The following is a 21,641-nucleotide window of genomic DNA, read 5'->3' as shown; positions in this document are numbered from 1 at the left end:
AGATGTCTGCACTTCCACGTTCATTGCAGAACCATTAACAATAGACACATTAAGGAATCAACCCAAGTGTTCATCAACAGATGAATGTATTTTTTTTTAATCTGGTATGTACACAATGGAATACTATTTGGCCTTGAAAAAGAAAGAAATGTTCTTATTTGCAACATTGTGGATGGAATCAGAGAACATTATGCTAAGTGAAATAAGATAAATCAGGCACAGAAACACAAAATACTGCATGTCTCACATGTGAAATCTAAAACCATTGAACTCAGAAACAGAGAGTAGAATGGTGGTTACAAAGGCTGAGGGATGGCTGGGCGCAGTGGCTCACACCTGTGATCCTAGCACTTTGGGAGGCCGAGGCTGGCAGATCACAAGGTCAGGAGATCCAGACCATCCTGGCCAACATGGTGAAATCCTGTCTCTACTAAAAATACAAAAATTAGCTGGGCATGGTGGTGTGTGCCTTTAGTCCCGGCTACTCGGGAGGCTGAGGCAGGAGAATCGCTTGAACCTGGGAGGCAGAGGTTGCAGTGAGCTGAGATCACGCCACAACACTGTGGCCTGGCAACAGAGCGAGACTCCGTCTCAATAAAAAAAAGAAAAAAGAAAGAAAAACAAAGACTGAGGGATGTGGGAGGAATGGGAAGATGATGATCAAAGGGTACAAAATCTCAGACAGGAGAAATTTTATTTTCTCTTTTTTGAGTTCTATTGCATAGTGTGGTGAATATTCAAAATAGCTAAGAGAGTAAATTTCAAGTGTTCACACCACAAAAAGTTAAGTATTTGAGGTGATGGCTGTGTTAATTACCTTGATTAAATTATTCTACATTGTATTCAGAGGTTATAATATCACTTTGTACCCTATAAATTTATGTCATTATAAATTTTCAATTTATAATTAAGAAAAAACACTTGGGGCCAGATTAGCATCAGAAGTGATTTTTTAAATATTTACAAGATACAATACATTTCATATAGTGTATGACATTTCATATAGTGTAAGATAAATAAAAGCTATTTATATCTTAGAAAAAAAAAGACCTTGCTTCCATTCCATGCATCTTTTTAAGTGTTAAAATATAAATGTTGAGAACAGCGCAAGATGGCCAACTTTGTTGATTGTGTGTTGGATGAGGAGAAGGTACGCATAGCTGCTGAATTCATCACTCATGCACCCCCAGGGGAATTTAATGAAGTATTCAGTGATGTTTGGCTACTACGTAATAATGACAACCTCCTCAGGGAAAGGGCAGAACATGCATTTGCTCATTACAACGTGAATCAGTTCACACCTGTGAAGATAGAAGGATATGAAGATCAGGTCTTAATTACAGAGCATGGTGACCTGGGCAATAGCAGAGTTTTAGATCCAAGAAACAACTTTTCCTTTAAATTTGATCACTTACAGAAAGAAGCAAGTGACCCCCAGCCAGAACAAGTAGATGGAGGTCTGAAGTCTTGGAGATAATCCTGTGACAGTGCTTTAAGAGCCTGTGTGAAAGACCGTTATTCCAACTGCTTCTGTATTGTTTATGCTAAAACTATCGATGGGCAACAGACTATTATTGCGTGTATTGAAAGCCACCAGAGTCAGCCTAAAAACTTATGGAATGGTCGTTGGAGATCAGAGTGGAAGTTGACCATCACACCACCTACAGGCCAGGTGGTTGGAGTGCTTAAGATTCAGGTTCACTATTATGAAGATGGCAATGTTCAGTTGGTTAGTCATAAAGATGTACATGATTCACTAACTGTTTCGAATGACACACAAACTGCCAAGGAGTTTATTAAAATCATAGAGAATGCAGAAAATGAGCATCAGACAGCAATTAGTGAAAACTATCAAACAATGTCAGATACCACATTCAAGGTCTTGCGCTGGCAGCTTCCAGGTACCCACACCAAAATCGACTAGAACAAGATACTCAGCTACAACATTGCCAAAGAAATGCAGAATGCCTAAAGGCTGAATGTAGGATTCTTCACTATGTGGAAAGACAAGGATTCAACGTGTGGTCATATGATAAATAAGTGATTTATAAACAAGAGTGCTATTTTGCTAGAGCTTTTAAAGTTAACCAGTTTTCTAGCCTCATGGAATACTGTTGAACCTATAAGCATTGTCTTGATTCTTTTGTGTTCTCTGCCTTGCAATTTTCTGTTATTGCTATATCCAAGTGTAAGTCTTTTTTTGTTGTTGTTAATTCTGGCACATTTTATGTTGGAGAGAGAGATCTATCCTAGAGACATTTTACTGTTGAAAAAAGTTTCCTAGCCATGAAGCCGTGCTGCTGATTTAGACAAGGTATTATGGTCATTACTTTCTACCCCATCCTTCCAAGCACTTCTGGTACTTCAGTGGTTTTCACTGACCCACCAGCACCTAAAGAGGCTATACTACAATCTATAGCTAAATGGAAGACACGTTCATCCTTCTCCCCCTGACTGCTTTGATCATCATTTATTGCATCTCAGAACTGTAATTTTCGAAAGTTTGGATTGGGACTTTTCAGGTTCTTTTTGGAGGGCAAAGGAAGTGTCAGCTTCTCTGGGGAACTTGTTTTTAAATCCAAAGACTTGAACCACGTTCCCTGCACATGAACATGTTTGCTTTTATCCCTTCTCTCATTGTCTCCTTCCCATCTTAGTGCCATTGTAGTTATAGACATCTGCATTTTTAGAAGAGTTTTACCCATTTATTTTTTTAAACAGTCAAGAACTACTGAAATACTGTGGATGTAGAGTATAAAACTTGAAAAATGCAGATGTTGAGGGAATAATAGGTATCTTGTGCTTTAGTACTTTGTGGCAGGATTGCACTATAAGCAAATGAATTAAACAGCTATGTAATCATAAACAAAAACTAAAAATGAACCAAAATGAAAAGGATAAATTCCAGGCAGTATCTTTCTATTGTAACCTGTTATTTAAGTAAATGCTAGTGATTTCTTCTAAATAGGATGTAAAACTTACTTCAAATTACTCTTCCTCCGTCCTGCCTTTCAAGAACTCAAGTGTAACTGTGATAAAATAACCTGTTCCAGGTATATTGGCAGGTATGTGTGTAATCTCAGAATACACAGATGACATAGATATAATATAACAACTGGTAATGGTGGATTCATTTACATTGTTTATCGTTCTATGACCCGGCCTTAAGGGAAGGTCAGTTTTTAAAAGAAACAAGTAGTGTCTTCCTGTCTATCTCCAGATACAGGTTAAAAAAAAAAAAGTGTTTGTGCTTTAGTTTTGTTTTTGCTCAGTAATATAGTCAAGCAACAGTTTGTTTCCAAGTGACCCATTGAGCTGCGTATGCATTTTTGTTTATTTCAAATAAAATATATTTGTATTATTTGTCATTCATACTATCCATCCATACCACACTATCTTCTGTATCAGGTAGTCTAATAGAAATATACCTGTTTTGTTCTTAAAAAAAAAAAAAAAAGGTTAACTAGCTCAAAACATTTTGAGAATTCAAGAGTGAAATGAGAATTACTTGGAGAGAAATGTTTTGTCACCAGTAACTGTAGACTTCTTTCTGTTCTTTAATCAAAATTCAGGTTTACAAAATTTGGACATTTTGAGTTCAGAAATGTTTAAATATTAATATACTGAAGAATTTTAATGTGTGAGCCAGTAATTTGAATATTGCTTTGATTTACAGTAATTTTGATGATGTTCATTTTGGTATTACACTCACTTATTACTGATATTAACTAAAGTCCTCATAACAATTTTATTTGAATATACTACCATTTTTAATGAATAGCCATACTTTGCAAGATGTATATTAGAGCCTGATTTTGTAATGTTGTAAATTTATACTTACCATTTTAAGGAACTAGAGACAAAATTTGAAGACAAGATATAACAATTTTATGTAGCATTGAAAGATTAAAAGACATTTTTAGCACACAAAAAAACAAAGTTATGTCATAGTAAGCAATTTTCTTTACTTTTAAAAAGATTGAGTGCTTTAACATACTTAGTTCTTACAATTATTTTGTTTTATTTACTTTCTGGACTTTTCCTTAGTGATGGGAGATTTTGTTCACTGGTAGTTTAGATTCAAAGCATTAGTTCAGTACAATTTCAGGTAGAAAACCTTAATGAATTATTCATTAATACCAATAAAGACATTTGTAGTTACCATGCCTTGTTACTGCCACACACCAGCATTTGTGTACTGATTTTAATCACTTTTATATGTAGTGATTTGATTTGGCCAGTAGAATTTGAAAAGCTTTGCTGAAAAGTATTCGGCTCATTATAATCTGAGAACATAGGCATTGCAGATGTATATTAAGTTTTATTATGTAAAATGTATACAGTTACCTCTCAAAATAGAAACTAAAATAATATTTATATTCATAATATTGAAACTATGTTTGAATGTTAATATCTGCAAAAAAATTGTGATCTTCTAAAAATATTGTTTTATGATATAATTCATCAGCTTGCAATTGTCTTCTCTGAGCAGAACTCAGAAGTTTTCATCAAGACAGGTTTTATTTGTGAGCAATACATCTGTTGATATTAAGTACATTAATATGAGAAACATTTGCTTTTCTAAAAGTGGAACATTGTAATATCCAGATAATTTTGTTTTGTACTCATAAGGTTAATAGAGCCTATTTGACTTGAGTTGTATTTCGTTTTGTGAAATAAAGTATCTTTCTCCTTTTTTATTAATACTGAATATGCTTTGTTTTAAATGTAATTATAGGATTGACTGAGCCATCATCAGTCTATGATCAAAATTTTCCTTGTGAACAGTAGTTTGAAATGTTAAGATGGTTGAAGACTAAGGTTATTTTTCTGGCAATGGACCAAGGGTGTAAACAAAACAGCAATCCCTGCTGTATAAAAAGATTAAAGCCACAAAAGAGACATCATTCTGAATACCCAGTGAGCTTTTACTAACCTTGTGAGTGACTTTTGCAATTGGAGCAAAGTGGCATGTTATATTTTAATCATTTAAAGAATAATTCCTGCTTATTCTAGCCTTTTAAAAGAAAAGTGAAACAAAGAATTGAAAACTATTGTTGTGGAGATGCCTAAACAGGTACTATGAAGTGTTGTCTCTGCCAACTGATAGCAGTTTGCTTTGTGCAATGTTTTGTAAAGAGTAAAAATAGTTAAGACATGGCTGTTTCCTTCATAACTTTTATACCCTAGTAATGGTATGATAAAGGACAAATGGCCAATAATCTATCATGAACAAGGAAAGGAGGCCCCAAACATATCTGTCTGGAGACTCAAGAATACTTCTTGAGCAACAGGTTTTTGAAATAGTAAAGAATATAATTATAAAGGGCAGAAATCAAAGAGGATGTTATACAGGCTTTGTAGGTTCTCAAGTGGAAGAAGTAATGTGACCAAAAATACAGCAATGAGAAACAGTTTATTAGGTACTTACTGTGTTTCAGATTATTGGAAATACTGAGCTAAATAAGATTCAGTTTTTGCCTCAAAGATCTAAAATCCTGGCTTATAACTCATTTGCATAGAGGTGATAGTTTAAACATTATAAGCATGTGAAATATTGAAGGGGAAAGCATAAGAGAAGGAAAGAGACAGCTGGACAAAATCTTTAGGAATACTTTACATTTAGTGGGAAAAAAGCAAAAGAAAATCCAATCAAGGAGATAGTATTATTGAAAGATGTATAGTTAAGAAGAGGACCAAGAGGATTCTATGACCTAGATCTTAAGGATGATAATGGGTTTTGAAAAGAAAGGACCAGGCGCAGTGGCTCACACCTGTAATCCCAGCACTTTGGGAGACCGAGACGAGCGGATCACGAGGTCAGGAGTTTGAGACTAGCCTGGCCAACGTGGTGAAACCCTGTCTCTACTGCAAATACAAAAAAAATTAGCTGGACGTAGTGGCACACAGCTGAAATGCCAGCTACTCGGGAGACTGAGGCAGGAGAATCACTTGAACCCGGAGGCAGAGGTTGCAGTGAGCTGAGATTGTGCCACTGCACTCCAGCCTGGGTGACAGAGTGAGACTCCATGTCAAAAAAATAATAATATGAAAGACGCAATCAGGAATGCCAGACATAAGAGGTTGAGAATGAAAGATTAGAGGGATCTAGTGATTAGGAAAACTTCCATTTTACAGACCAAGTGGCAGGGAGGCTTGGGGCTTGGCACAAATGATGAAACATTCTGAGAAGTGAGGAGGAAGTAGACATAGCAGGTATAAGACTTTTCCTTTAAGGTTAACACAGGAGAGATATTGATGGTATTGAGAGGGAAAGAGACAGATAAGGTCAAGGAGTGGCCCTGGGAGAGGCTAAAGGTCATGTTGAGAAATAAGGGAATGGAAATGTGAAAATTGTGGTTCAAGGGTGAAACTTTAAGAGTTTAAGATCCTGGAGGTGGTAGGATTTTGTGTGATGAAATCCAACATGTGACCTAAATGGAATCAAGGAGGAATAAAGGGCTAGTGGTAATGTTAACAAATTAGGACGAGGGGTTAAGGAAATAAGGCAAAGGAATCTAGGAACCATAACTGCAAGTTTGCATAAAGACTCAAGACAACTTTTTGTTATGATTGAAAGCCTTTGGAATGAGTCCCATGGATAGGCCTCTTCTACTTTAAATGAGTAGTGAATTAATTCATTTAAAAAAATTTATTTTATGTCTGTTATATACTAGACATTGTTTTAGGTGTTTGGGTTGTATTACTGAGTCCTGTATGTGACCGTACCAATTTGTAATATTGAAATATTAACAAACTTGTTTTATACATTATGGTATAAAAATGGTCTTGCACTGTTTAAATTATGCTGAAAACATGAGTTCCTTGAGGTCAGAGATTGTCTTACTCATCCTTGTAGGCCAGTTACTTAAGCAGAGCACCTGATGTTTAATAGGTATGTTCATGAAGTGTTTGAATTACAGAAACTGTTAAATAACAGAATAATTCTGTAAGATTTTTACACAGAATTACTATCTGTGTTTTGTAAAAGGTGGAAGAAAAACTATTAAAATTATATATATAGCATTACAGAACTTTTTAATGAGAAAGATTACTTTTTTAAAAATATCACTGAGTTCTCAATTCTTGCTGTAAAGGCAAAATATAGTAAAATTGTGAAATGTATTCTTAAATTATTTCCCTTCTATAGTATAACTTCTCCCACATGAAACAGAGGAAGTCTTTTACTTGGGTATTTTTTTAATGCATGGTATTACTACAATCATGTTAAGTGATCTTAGTATATTTCACTAAATACAGAGGTGAGTCTTTTTCTCACCAGCAAAGAATGGACCTGTAGGATTCAGTCGTCACTAAGGGTGCTTTCCATGCTTTGAACTATTTTAACCAAGAATTTTAGAAGAAAGAATTAGGAAGTAGAGTTGAAGTAGCCTTGATCTGAATGCCCATCTCTGCATTCTTGCCAGGCATGGATGTCATTCTTGTGTACAGATTTATATTTTTTTTTCATTGGAATCTGTGATGTATACAGCTCATTTTGCTGAAACTTTCTACTCAGTTGCTTCCAGATGCCACTCCTTTTAGAGTTAAAAAGGAACTTTTTGTTGGCAAATTATGTATCATTGGTTCTTAATTGTTGCTGCAAGAGTGGTAACTTCATTTACTTATTGCTTATGTTTTCTGCTTGTGAGACTACAAAGTTTAGCTTGTTTGCTTCTTCCCAATAATGAAATTAATGCTGTAACTATGCGTCTAAGAATGCTGCTTACTACCAATTATGTATTACTTATTGTTTATTACTACCAATTATTTATTACTACCAATTATTACCAATTATTTATTACAACTAATTGTAATTACAATTAGTTATTACAGAAGTGTTTCTATCAGTTTCTAATCCTTGGCAATTTCAATTATTCTGGATTTTTATAATATTTAATATAGCTTTTGTAGTTTTGAGGTTACTTCCCTCAAATTTCTTTGTATTAAATCACGACTAAATACATATAATTGATATAATTTAGGAATTGTTATTTGTAAAACATAAATTACAGATGACTCCAAATTCTCCAAAACTGCAAAGTTCAGTTCAACTTGCTTACCACACTAATTGATGGAGAAAGAAAAGAACTGATCATAGTATGTTTATAAATAAAACATTTAAGTACATTTGAGTCAGGAAGTTGAATTGATTGGTGAGAACCAGAGATTTTGTGTGTAATAACAAATGAAAGTAAAAACTGGCTTTTACAGTTACAAGCTCATTTTTTTGAGAAACTAGCTGGGTTTCTGAGAATTTACCAGAAAAAAAAAAAAACAAAACTTAACACAATATTTCTGGTAGCTTATCACTGGTCTTAAAGATAGTGACATTTGGGTAGCCTTTTTTGGCAGTAGCATACTCTGTTTTATTTTGACTCATCTTCAGTTCTAATGCACTCCACTCTGATACACAGAAGAACCAATTCAACAAAAACAATGATTAGCTGATTTAGAAAAGGCACCCAAGTTTATGCCCTTTCCTTGTCCTCTTACCTCACAGTTTCCTTGTGGGCCTTCCTTGTAAAGACATGAGGATTTTCCCTGTGAAATCTAGTTACTGCTTTGTTGTAGTGGGAGCACTATCCTGATTCAGAACTTTTTTCTTAAATAGCCTGATACAAAACATACTTAATGCAACTTATTTAAATCTTATTTTTAAAAGTCATTCAGATCTTCCTGTTTCAGTAAAGAATATAGCGTTATTTTAATAAACAGTATAGGTTTTATATCAGACTTTGGAGGGTACATGCTGACCCTTTTTTAGGACTACCCCTTGGTTTTCAGGAAGCAAGAAAGCCAAGGGAAGAGATTTGGTTGATAACTAAATAATAACAATAAGTATACTATTTTTAACTTACATTTATAAATTTCACACATACTATATTAAAACTAATTAAATTGCAGTGCACAGTCAGGACTGATATAATATAAACAAGAGATAATAAGGAAGCTTTATTCTAATTTTACACAGAGCACAATACTGTTCACACAGTAAATTCTTAAGATAACCTAGAGTATTCTATTATCACAAGACAGGGTACCTTAATTATTTCCTGGAAGTAAAGGGAGGATTTCCAAGCATTAGAAAATTTTTCTGCCAAATTCCTACAAAGTATGAAAAATAAGTCATGTTTTTTATCATACAACATTCCAACCTGGAGTTGTAACACTTACTATTAGATTTTCTTTAGATTAAAAATAGAATTAAAAAGTCAGACTCATTTGAATTGAACATTGTCTTACTCTGAGAAAGTTAAAAATGATTTTTATATTGATAACCACTTGTGAATTCATTTAGAAATATCTTTGTAAATTTATTAAGTACTTATGTTGTCTTGTGCATTGTTTTGTTAGACTAGAATATATTCCCTTTTTGGTATCAAGATACTCTTCTCACCTAAGAAGTACAGTCATACACCGCATAATGACATTTTAGTCAATGCCTGACCACATATTTGACAATAGCCCCCTAAGATTATAATGCCATATTTTTACTGTACCTTTCTTAGGTTGAGATATGTCTAGATATACAAATATTTACCATTGTGTTATAGCTGCCTAAAGTATTCAGTTCAGTAATATCCTGAACAGGTTTGTAGCCTAGGAGCAATAGACTGTATCCTATAACCTAGGTGTGTAGTAGACTGTACCACCTAGGTTGTGTAACTACACTGTACAATGTTTGCACGATGACGGAATCACCTAACAATGCATTTCTTAGAATGTATCCCCGTCATTAAACAACTCATGACTGTATTAGAGAACAGAGCTTCAACTCTGGCTCATTGAAACTGGGATCCCCTTGCTTAGAGTGTATAATAATTTGAGTATTCACCTGGTGACAGATCCTGTACTTATTTCAGTGGCTTTCAACCTTAGATTAATAGGATGTTTTTTATTTCCCTTCTTATGAGTAAAATATATTGATAATATATTAATGTATATATATTAAGAGAAAATTGGCCTCACTTCCTCAGGTCAGACAGTTTTAATTAGTGAAAATTATTTACTTAAAACATCGGTTCTCAAATCTCAAATTCAAAGTAAGTAAAGTTATACCATTCATTTTAATGATTTTTAGCATGCCTTCATGTTTCTAGAAACATTTCATAGGGTTTGAAGAGTAGAAAATGCAGCAGGAAAAAGGTAAAACAAAAATGTAATAGGTAAATTATTATAAATTTTAACTACAAACACTGAAATCAGATAAATCTCATCTGTTTTTTATAGTACAACTTTAAGTGTGTTTTTTTCCCTCCCAGGACATTTATTCAGAACAGCTGGGGATCAACCGTTTAACCTGTCCACAGTGTCGAGTGCCTTCCCAATGGTCAGCCACCCAGTCTTTGGTCTACATTCAGCCAGCTCAGGGCATTCAGAATTTGGTGGTTTGGGGACACTTGGTACACCCACAGCCTTAGCCGCACATCCCCAACTAGCATCTTTTCCAGGTAAACATCTGTTACAAACAGTGTTCAAGGAAAGGAGGAAAGCTTGAGAATGTTCAAGCAGTAATTTGTCTATTGAATAAAAGGAATAGTCTAATGCCTGGTATATTTAAAACTTTGGTATAAGAATTGGCTCAATCCTATTTATCATGTGCAAAAAATTAAACACCCTACGTGTGTTAAGTGGCAGAGCAGTTAATTAGATATCCAGGTATTTAACTAGAGAAATAAGTGTCTGTCACAGGACAGAGTAATTCAGGCAAGTTTTTCTCATGTTTTTTGTTGAAGTACAATATACAGAAAAGTATACGTATTATAAATGTAGAGTTAAATAAATTTTCCTCAGCCTTATTTGATTTTTAAAAAAATTATTTAGTGTGAAACTGAAGTTGTTTTTATGAGTATTTTTACACCCCTATTTCAAGTTCTCACTTTTCTTCACCATAAGGAAAATGAGCTAGACTCTTACCTTTCTTTATTTTTCTGGTTTTTGTTTGTTTTGTTTTGTTTTTTTCTGAAATGGAATCTTGCTCTGTTGCCCAGGCTAGAGTGCAGTGGTGCAATCTCAGCTCACTGCAACCTCTTCCTCCTAGGTTCAAGCAATTCTCCTGTCTCAGCGTCCCGAGTAGCTGGGATTACAGCCACGCACCCCCATGTCTGGCTAATTTTTGTATTTTTAGTAGAGACGGGGTTTCGCCATGTTGGCCAGGCTGGTCTTGAACTCCTGATCTCAAGTGATCCGCCCGCCTCAGCCTCTCAGAGTGCTGGAATTACAGGTGTGAGCCACTGTGCCCAGCCTGTTTTTCTGTATTTGATCAAAACAACTAGAGAGTTGTACCACTTACATGGCAAGAGGACCAGTATTATCCAAAATTCTATAGATTATGAGGATTTAGTAGTTCAGTAAGACATCAGTTAATTAAAACTTTAGACAGACATGCTTTAATTTGTTATATTATCTTGAAAGCTTAAATTTGAATGTGTTTTCTATAGATTAATTTGACTTTAATAAATTTTAGTAAGGTCTGCATGTATTAGTGTATGTAAAATAACTTAAAACATTATAGCATAATTCTAGAGACAAATAGGCCTGAATTGAAATCTGGCTTTGTTATTTCATAGCTATGTGACTTTGAACAAATTATCTGACCTCTTAGCATCAGTTTTCTCATCTGAAAAATGAGGATCATAATAATAGTACCTGACTTACAGGGTTCTTGTGAGGATTAAAGGAGTTAAGTCATATTTAGTGCCGAGTACAGTATCTGGTACACATAATTAGTCCATAATTGGTAACTATCATTATTTTATTTTGCCTACTTTAATGGTTAATAATTTATCAAATGCTTTCTTAAAAGGAAAGAAGTGTTTTTAAAACAATATGTAGAAAGGATAGATGGTTAAATGTATATTTCAAGTTCTATTTCTTGAGTCATATTACTTCTTTAATTCAGTTGTCTGGGAAGCAGGGATGCTGAGGAGGAGTATTGTGAGTAGGCAGTTAAAGAAGTCTTAAACCAAGTTTTAACATTTCCTTCAAAAATATTAATAGGAATTTAGTCAGTTTCTAGCATGGTTGCTTAGCAAGATAAGCATTCCATAGATATTTACTGAAATATAAGTATCTGAATTTACTGAATAAATATCAAAATAAATAGCAATATAGATAGTGATATCTTAAATATTTTTATTGCTTTATCATGGCTTATTACACTGTTGCTTTTGAACATTTCTAAACCACAATGTAAATACTATATTATTAAAATCAAATATCTTTTGTACTAGAATGATGGTTAACACATTTAAAAAATTACTCATCTGGATTTCAATAATGTTGATACTTCTGTATAGAAAAAAATTTGATAGCTTCCTCAGCCAAAATAAATTATTCACTTTTTCATTAAATGCACAAAATTCTTTGGGCATCTACTATGCTCTGCACACAAGGCCAAAAACAGAAGAATAAACATAGTATATTATATTTTATGTTGCTTACAGTTTTTAGGAGATAGATAAACAGACAATTGCAAGACAGAATCTTTAGTGATAAAAGTATGCCTAGATGAGCATACTTTTTGCCAGATGGGCATAGATTATGCCTAGTTTTCAAAGATTCATTTTGTTTAATTTGCAGTTTCGTACAGTAACTTAAATATAAATTTTCTATAATTGGCTTTATTCAGAAGGGTGACCAAATTGCCAGACTTTTAAATCACCCAGTAAATAAATAAGAACAAAACAGGAAGATATCACTAGGAATTTTTAATGAGGAATAATTTATTTTTACATTTTATGTAGTTTCTAAAATATGCATTTCAAATTAAATCAATAAATGTAAAATTATTTAATGGATATTAGCATAATAAAATTATTTCCATTTTATATTGAAATAGTATTTCATGGTAATTTTTAAAATATTTGTAATTTTTTTGGTAATTAATTTTAATATTAAATTACCATGAATTTTTGCAAAGTATTTTTGGCTGTATCAAGTATGAATGATTTTTAAATTCTACTAAATCTTCTAGGTTCAAATTGAGATCTATTATGTCCTCTGAAATATTATTAATAGACTCTTTGAGTTAAATATGTCAAATATTGGCTGGCCATGGGTGCCTCATGCCTGTAATCCCAGCACTTTGGGAGGCCGAGGCAGGCGGATCACTTGATGCCTCACCAACATAGCTAAACCTCTCATCTCTACCAAAACTACAAAAATTAGCCAGGTATGGTGGTGCATGCCTGTAATCCCAGCTACCCTGGAGGCTGAGGCAAGAGAATCACTTGAATCCAGGAGATGGAGGTTGCAGTGAGCCCATGTCAGGCCACTGTACTCCAACCTGGGCAACAGAGCATGAATCTGTCTCAAAAAAAAAAAAAAAAGTTAAATGTTGCTACTATGCTCTTCTTTCTTTTGAATATACTTAGAAATTTACCATATGCTGATTTATGTTATCCTTATTTTGTATTTTTCATTTTATCAACAAGCTGATTTGTGACTAAATTTTGTTTATTTTCCTAAATTTGGAAGACAAGCTTGTCACTTAACAAAAATTATTTCCTATGAAATAACATCAGACATTTGTAAAGTTTATATTCAGAAGCTCTACCATTCGCATCTTTTTATTTAACTAATCTTATTTTCTTATTTTGTATTTTCTTCTGTGGTGTCAGGTTATTTATAACACACATTTTCCCATTGTTTTCTCTAATCTCTACTGTGTACTTATTTACTTTTTTTTTTCTTTGAGAGAGAGTTTCACTCTGTCACCCAGGCTGTGGAGTGCAGTGGTGTGATCTCAGCTCACTGCAACCTCCACTTCCCAGGCTCAAGTGATTCTTGTGCCTCAGCCTCCCCAGTGGCAAGGATTACAGAAGTGCACCACAACACCCAGCTATGTGCTTATTTACCATTGACATTCTCGAGTACTTTTTAAAATGTTTTTTTCTGAGTTTGATTATGTCTAAAATATTTGAATCTTTCTAGACTTTCATTACCTTACCAATTTTTTGGTTGTTTACAAAGTCTTTGAATTCCACTTTCATTACAGACTCTGTGTTAAGTTATATAAATATCTTTGGGAAACCTCAGTCCCTCCCTGCTTTTTAAAATTTTTTATAGCAACATGGTCTCTCTCTGTTGCCCAAGGCTGGTCTCAAATTCCTGGCCTCAAGTGAACCTCTCACCTCAGCCTCCCAAAGCTCTGGGATTACGAGTGTGAACCACTGTGCCTGGTCCTCAGTACAGTAACTTTTTATCAGCTAGGTAGAACCTAGCTTTCAAACCTATAAATAACAAGATTCTGACTGTGCTGATACAAGCCCAAAACACATACTTTGTCTTCCTATCTAAATGTACATCTTTCATCTAAACAGTGGATAAATGATCAATGCTTTTGTATAGTTATTCTTGGTTCAGTTCCCACTGTTCAGGCATGGCTGAATATACATTGGTATCATTTTACTAGTAACACCTTCCTGCAGTGCAGAAGAATAGCTTTTGCAGTTTTCTACTTACACTGTTTTTCAGACCTTTGAAACTGGCAACTACCATGAAAATTTCACTTTTCTTTTAAACTACAGATTTTGCCATTAGATAATGAAGGTGCATACCACTTTACATTCTATTTTTAATGAAGGATATTCCTAGAAAAGTTTTAACGATTATATAATACAATAGCCTGACAATTTTGAGTTTCTTCAGTACTGTATTATTGTGGGGTTTTTTCCTCTAATGTTCTTATGGTTGTCATAGTCAATGAAAAATACCCCATATCTTTTGGAAGTCTGGTCTGAAAGATAATAACTGATTTGGTAATCTAGCAGACTAGCCAGTTGGAGAAGATTGTTTTTGAGATTTTAGATGGGGCAATACAAGATTACTTCATCCTTCCTTGAAAAATGTGTAAAATTTGGCTTATTTCCTTTTCTAAAACTTTAAAGAGATACTCTTTAAGTATTTACCATTTATTGAATGATTTTCTACCACTGGTCATTTTATATCAATAAAATAGTCGTTGTTATCTGTAATTTATGAGTGGAAGTAAAAACAAAATTCAGGCTTTCATCATTAACTTTAAGGGGGGAGGCTTTATAAATCTTTTATATTTTAATGTGAAATTACTTGTTTTTGAAATCTCCTTTGAGAACTTATTTTTTAGAACATAAAAAGGCCTACTGATTTTGCTGTATTTATGGGGTTATCTTTAAGTATAGAAGTTTTCTTCCATAAATGTACTTAAGGTATAGTGGATTACAGTAGTCTTATATTATTATTTAGACTATCTGATTTATCAGAGCCAGATTTATATTGTATGTAATCTGAGGAAAGTCTTAACATAGGTTGTAGATGTAAACTTAAATTCTAAGGGTTTAAAACAGATGAGAATGGGATAAGTCATCGAAGAGTGAAATAATTCTTTCATATTCCTAGTTTTCACTTTCATTTTTTAAACTGTGGACTACCTTTGTCCTTTACAAGCTTGAACTCCACAAAGCTGCCAAGTGAAGATCCTTAGATACTGGCCTAATGAGAAGAGTGTTAAGTGTACAAGTTCTACTGTTTAAAATTAGGAAAACAATCAGAAATATGAGCAATTCAGCAGTTTTGTTCCAAGATGAAACTTGAATTATTTTTGAAATAAAACATAGAAAGCCATTGTGATATTAACTGGAAAGTTAATTTATATATTTTTGTTTGGTTGGTTTGTTTGGTTTTGAGGTGCAGAATGGTGGCGAACAACCGATGCTCATACACGTACAGGAGCAACCTTCTTTCCACCATTACTGGGAATTCCACCACTATTTGCTCCCCCAGCCCAGAATCATGATTCTTCTTCATTCCATTCAAGGACTTCAGGAAAAAGTAATCGAAATGGTCCCGAGAAAGGTATCCGCATTAACATAAGTGAAGAGCTATAAATCTTCCATTCTCATATATTTTCATAATGTTCAGGTTTAATACCTTTTTTTCGTTTTTTGTTTTTGTTTGTTTGTTTTAATAGAGACAAGGTCTCACTCTTTTGCCCAGGCTGGAGTGCAGTTATGTGATCATAGCTTACTGTAGCCTCATCCTCCTGGGCTCAAGCAGTCCTCCTGCCCCAGCCTCCCAAGGACTACGGACATGTACCACTATGCCCAGCTACATTTTTAAATTTTATTTTTAATTTTTGTAGCAACAGGGTCTCTGTATGTTTCCAGAGGTCTCAAACTTCTGGCCTCAAGCAATACTCACACCTCAGCCTCCCAAAGCGCTGGGATTATAGGCGTAGGCCACTACACCCGGCCTTAATAACAGTTTTATAATGTTATACTAGACCTTTTCACATTTTCTTGCTTAATTCTTACAATAATTCTTTGAGATTAGAAGTATTTTATTTTTACAGCCAAAGTCAAATAAGTTGTTCAAGAAAATACTGCTTACATATGAATGTGGCCTAGTCAGGATTTTAGCCCAATTCCACTGCTTTTTCCTCTGTATTTCATTACCTCCCTATATGTAACCCAATATAGTGTGTTACTTCTTCTGTAATTAAGTATTCATTAAAACTAATAACCTAGTACTGTTTTTTAAATGATCACTAATATTTCTGCAATTAATAACTTGTTAGAATATAATTTGAAAATTATAACAACATTTTAGATGGTTTATTATCTTTTCACTTAAGTGTTTTACAAAGTTTGTTCTAAAAGGAGAACATTTGCATTTCATTATCTTTCTAAACATTTTGTTTAATTGAGGTGAAATTCAGTTAACATAATATTAACCATCTTAAAGCGAATAATTTAGTGATATTTAATGCTTTTGCAATGTTGTACAACACCACCTCTATCTTCTTCTGAAACATTTTTATCACTGCAAAAGGAAACTTTATACCCATTAAGCAGTTGCTCCCCATTCCCCTCTCCCTCAGCCCCTGGAAACCATCAGTTTTCACTTTGTCCCTATAGGTTTACCTATTCCGAATATTTCATATAGATGGAATCATACAAGATGACCTTTTCTGTCTTCTTTCACTTACCATGTTTTCAAGTTCATCCAATTGTACATATATCTGCACTTCATTTTTAAATGATGCAATAATATTCCATTGTATAAGCATGTTTATTTTTATTTTCAAGGAGTAAATGGGTCAATAAATGGAAATAATACATCATCTGTAATTGGTATCAACACATCTGTACTATCCACTACTGCTTCAAGTTCCATGGGACAAACTAAAAGTACAAGCTCAGGTGGAGGAAATCGAAAATGTAATCAGGAACAAAGCAAAAACCAGCCTTTGGATGCTAGAGTTGACAAAATCAAGGATAAGGTAAGTTATTCTTGGAAGGACTAATATATAACAGATGTATATATATAAGGTTAGCATTCTGAAGGTCATATCAACAAAATCTATGGTTTAATTTCTTATGAATTACCAACTTTTATTTTTATAGATATGTGTATTTATGGTGTCAGTACAAGTATAAATAATACAAATAGTAACAATAGATAAAATGTATTGAGAATTTACTGCATATCAGCTCTTCTCTAATTGCTTTTCATATAATATATATTAACTCCTCCCTATATCTGAAATGAAGTAGCTACTGTTATTACAAATGGAGAAGCAAAGCACCAAAATAATTAGCCACTAAGTGACTGAGCCAGGATTTAAGAGCAAGTGGGTTAACTCCAGTGCATTAGAAAAGAGTGAATAAGAAAACCTTTTATTATGGAAACTTTCAAATATACAAAGTAGACAGAATAATCATTTGTACCTATTATTCAGCTTCAACAGTTATCACATCATGGCCAGTTTTATTTCATATATATCCCCAACTTTGCAAGTTATCAATTTATTGCCTCTCAGCTCTAAATCACTCTCTTCCGGTTTGCCACTTGTTGCAATCTTAGTCCTTGTTAGTAGACGGTCCTGGAAGAACACTAGAAGAAGATGGTACTTCTTTTTCTTCTTCTTTCTTCTTTTTTCTTCTTCTTTTCTTCTTTCTTCTTCTCCTTTGACAGGGTCTGACTCTGTTGCATTGGCTGGAGTGCAGTGGCAGAATCTCAGTTCACTGCAACTTCCACCTCCCAGGCTTAAGTTATCTTCCCACCTGAGCTTCCCTAGTAGCTGGGACTACAGGTGCATGCTACCACACACAGATAATTTTTATATTTTTTGCAGAGATGGGGTCTCACTATGTTGCCAAGGCTGGTCTTGAACACCTGAGCTCAAGGGATCCACCGCCTCAGCCTTCCAAAGTGCTGGAATCGCAGGCATGAGCAACCACATGTGGCTGGGACTTCTTTTTCTGGTTCTAGTGTTTTCTTCTTTTAATTATGCTGTGGCTGCCAATGGGTGATTTCCTTGCTGGCTGACAGCTTCTCTGCTGGTGGTGGCCAGAAGATCCAGTGGTGGTCGGGAGACCCAGTAGTATACACCATCTAGTGAGTTTCACTGGCATCTCATGAGGCAGTTTACTATCAAGTTTCGGAAAGTAGGTGGCTTTCAAGCTAATTTTACTGCCACTGTAGCTGACAAGTTCCCAGCCATGTTTTTCTGGTATCTTAGCAAGCAGTGTTTTATGTGTGTCAGCCTTGACTGTGATACCTCATTGAGTTTCTCTGCCATCCAATGGGCAATAGCCACATCCTCTCCTACAAAGTGAAACTCAGCCTTGGGTGAATGAAGGGGTTGGAGGAAAAAGTCCCTTTTCCAAGTTTATCTTTATTTCATTATTCCATCTTAGCCCTATGAAAAGTACATATTCCTACATCTCCTTTGCCTGTATTATTTAGAGGTCACTTTATCCCTCCTAGTAGTTAATCTTCTGTTATTAATCCATAATTCTTTATGTTAAATCTTTCCTGTTCAGATTGTTAATGTGGTTTCTTCCTTCTGAGTAGATCTTGTTGGCTCTTTAACTGGTTCCAGTAGTACGGTGAGTATGCAGTTTGCAGGTGGTAAATTCATTTCTACATTCTGAGCACTCTACACTTTTGGATTCCCTCTTCTACATTATGCCAGAAGCTGTGACATCTCAACTTTATAAAATGTACGTCATCACTGAGTCCAGGTTTCATTTATCTAACCAAGTAAGCTGAGAAGCCTCTAACTATATGATCTAGCATATTATGTGTTAGATCACTCTTATCAGTGGATTTGGTCTGCTCCAATTTCTGATTTCTTCTTGAATGAGAGGTCCGAGTTAAAGCCTTGTCATCAACTGCAAACATTTGGGAAACAAAGACAAGAGTTGTGTCTTCTCTTCTATGTTTTATAAAAACTGCTTTCAGGGCCTGGTTTTCCAGTGGAAGACAGTTGAAAGTTTGTGATCCTACACACATGATGTTCTTCACCATCTCAGCTGTAATATTGTGACAGGAAGCTTCTGATACATCATAACAAGAATAGCAAGATATGGGTAGCCACTGACTGCAGATGACGTTGATCTGAACTTTAAATCTGAGCTACATGCCTCTTATACTCCAATTTGTAATCCTAAGAACTACTTTATCAAACTTTTCTTTATCGTTTTTCAAGGCAGCACCAAGCTCCATATATTTTCGAGAACAAATGAAACAAAACTGAACAAATACATTTATTTTCTTTTGCTGAGCATATTTCATAGATATATTTCCTCTAAATCTTTAAATTTCCTTCTCAATAGAAAACATTTTCCAGAGTATAGCATGCTTATATGAAGACTTGGGGGAAGGCCATCTGGTAATGCTAAGAAGCTTGACAGTACCCATCACAAAAATGCAAAAGTGCTGTACACAGACCCCAAGACAACCATTTTATTTCCCTTTCAACCCACACCACTGAGCACTCAAGCAAACATGATAAAATATTCTTGTTTCCTCCCAGGGACACAGGTATCAGTGTCATACTCTCCACCTGTTGCTCTTTACCTGCTCTTGGCTCTTCTCCCATAGGATTTGTTTCAATGGCAGTCTCATTAGTGTAAGGACTAAGGGCCTGTCTCTGAGCTGCTGCCAGTTTCTCTGATGCCAGACACTGACTGAAACCATCCATTTCTGATTCCCATGCTATTTTGAACCAAATCCCAGACATCATATCATTGGATGCATTTTTATATGTGCTTCTAAAAGTTAAATGCCCATGCTTTTAACCCTTATGCTATCCTACCTCTTAAGAAGTAGTGCTAAAATCAACTAAAATCTCTGGTGCCTCTACAATGTGTAAGGCATTGTACAAGACCTTGGAGGCATGAATATGACACAGTTCCTGTACTTAGTTCTAATGAGGAACCTGCATTGACATTCCTAAACAGAGTCAGTGCTGTCATACTAAAAGCTATTACTGGGAGAACATACTGAAAACTCACAGAGGCACCTCTTTCTGCCCAGTTTTAGAGATAGATTCTGAGGTACCATATTAGTGTCTAAGGCAACTAAGTGGAAATAACATTATAGAGAGATTGTCTATTCAAGTGAGGCATGCTAGAACTTAAGATTTCAAAAGAACAGCACTTTCAGATGATACGTGGTTCAGCATGTGTTTGTGGGAGTGGGTTGTTCAAGTAAAATGGAGATAAAGGGCATTGGAACTAAAGAAGAAAATCCTATACTTTTTCACCCAATATTTTTTCAGTTTTCAAAACTTTTTTAAAAAGTTGCTTCATTCATTCTTTTTGTGTGTAGTTTGAAAAAAATGTTCTTCAGCTAATTTTGATACCTCCCATGGGTGGTGGGGCACTTAGCCGTTCTCATTGAAAGTCACTGATTAAGTCCAATCCCCTCATATAGTCTACATATGCATTTAGAATAAATATTGATATTTTAAATAATTAAATTAAGACTAAAATATACAGACTGTTAAGAAAAAAATAAAACAATTCAAGGTTGAAGGAGTTTTATTCCAACCGTCGTACAAATTGTTCTTACCACAGCAACCAAAATAACCTTTACAAACATATCTGGTTTTTTATGGTTTGAAAATATTACATGTTAGAGAATAGTAAGTGGTACTGCCACTGTGGAAAACAGTATGACAATTCCTCAAAAAACTAAAAATTAAATTACCATGTGATTCTGCAATTCTGCTTCTGGGTATGTACCCCCCACAATTGAAAGCAGGGTCTCAAAGAGGTCTCTGTACACCCATACTCATAGCAGCATTGTCCAGAATGGCTGAAATGTAGACACAACTGAAGTGTCTATCAACAGATAACTGGATAAGCAAAATATGGGGGGAGATGCATGTGTACACATACATACATACATACATACATGTTAATATTATTCAGCTTTAAAAAGGAAGGAAATTCTGATATTTGCTACAACATGGATGAACCTTGAGGACATTATTATACAAAGTGAAGTAAGCCAGACACAAAAAGACAAATACTTTACTGTATGATTCCACTTATTTGAGGTACTTAGACTCATCAGAATTATAGACCAAAGTAGAACGATTGTTGCCAGTGGCTAGCATGGAAGGAGGTGTGCAAAGTTAGTGTTTAATAGATATAGAATTTCAGTTTTACAAGATGAAAAGAGTTAATAGGTATAGAATTTCAGTTTTACAGGATGGATGGCACTGATGTTTGCACAACATTATGAATGTATTTAATATCACTGAACCATACACTTTAAAACGGTTAAAATAGTAAATTTTATGTTATGTGTATTTTTAACAGCAAAAAACAGGGGAGAAATATGCATCAAATGTCATCACT

General features: G+C 34.5%; 1 protein-coding gene and 1 pseudogene across 50 annotated transcripts in view; both read left to right on the top strand.

Annotated features, from left to right (window-relative positions):
- Positions 1–21,641, top strand: part of BAZ2B (bromodomain adjacent to zinc finger domain 2B) — a 412,036-nt gene that overhangs the window by 256,991 nt on the left and 133,404 nt on the right. For 28 of the 50 annotated variants that reach the window (XR_012421150.1, XR_012421149.1, XM_015432249.3 and 25 more), the window contains 3 exons: positions 10,266–10,454; positions 15,673–15,840; positions 17,073–17,266. Coding sequence is in view for 48 of the 50 variants with exons in the window: in XM_015432249.3 (XP_015287735.3) it covers positions 10,266–10,454; positions 15,673–15,840; positions 17,073–17,266 (551 nt within the window). In the remaining 2 variants the exon portion in view is untranslated. The remainder of the gene's footprint in view (positions 1–10,265; positions 10,455–15,672; positions 15,841–17,072; positions 17,267–21,641) is intronic. The other 22 variants (XM_074009253.1, XM_074009250.1, XM_074009227.1 and 19 more) reach the window with 2 other exon arrangements.
- Positions 927–2,109, top strand: LOC141408177 (F-actin-capping protein subunit alpha-1 pseudogene; annotated as a pseudogene).

This window comes from Macaca fascicularis, chromosome 12 (assembly GCF_037993035.2).
Source record: "Macaca fascicularis isolate 582-1 chromosome 12, T2T-MFA8v1.1".
Lineage (NCBI taxonomy): Eukaryota > Metazoa > Chordata > Mammalia > Primates > Cercopithecidae > Macaca > Macaca fascicularis.
This window is presented reverse-complemented; position numbering and strand designations above follow the sequence as displayed.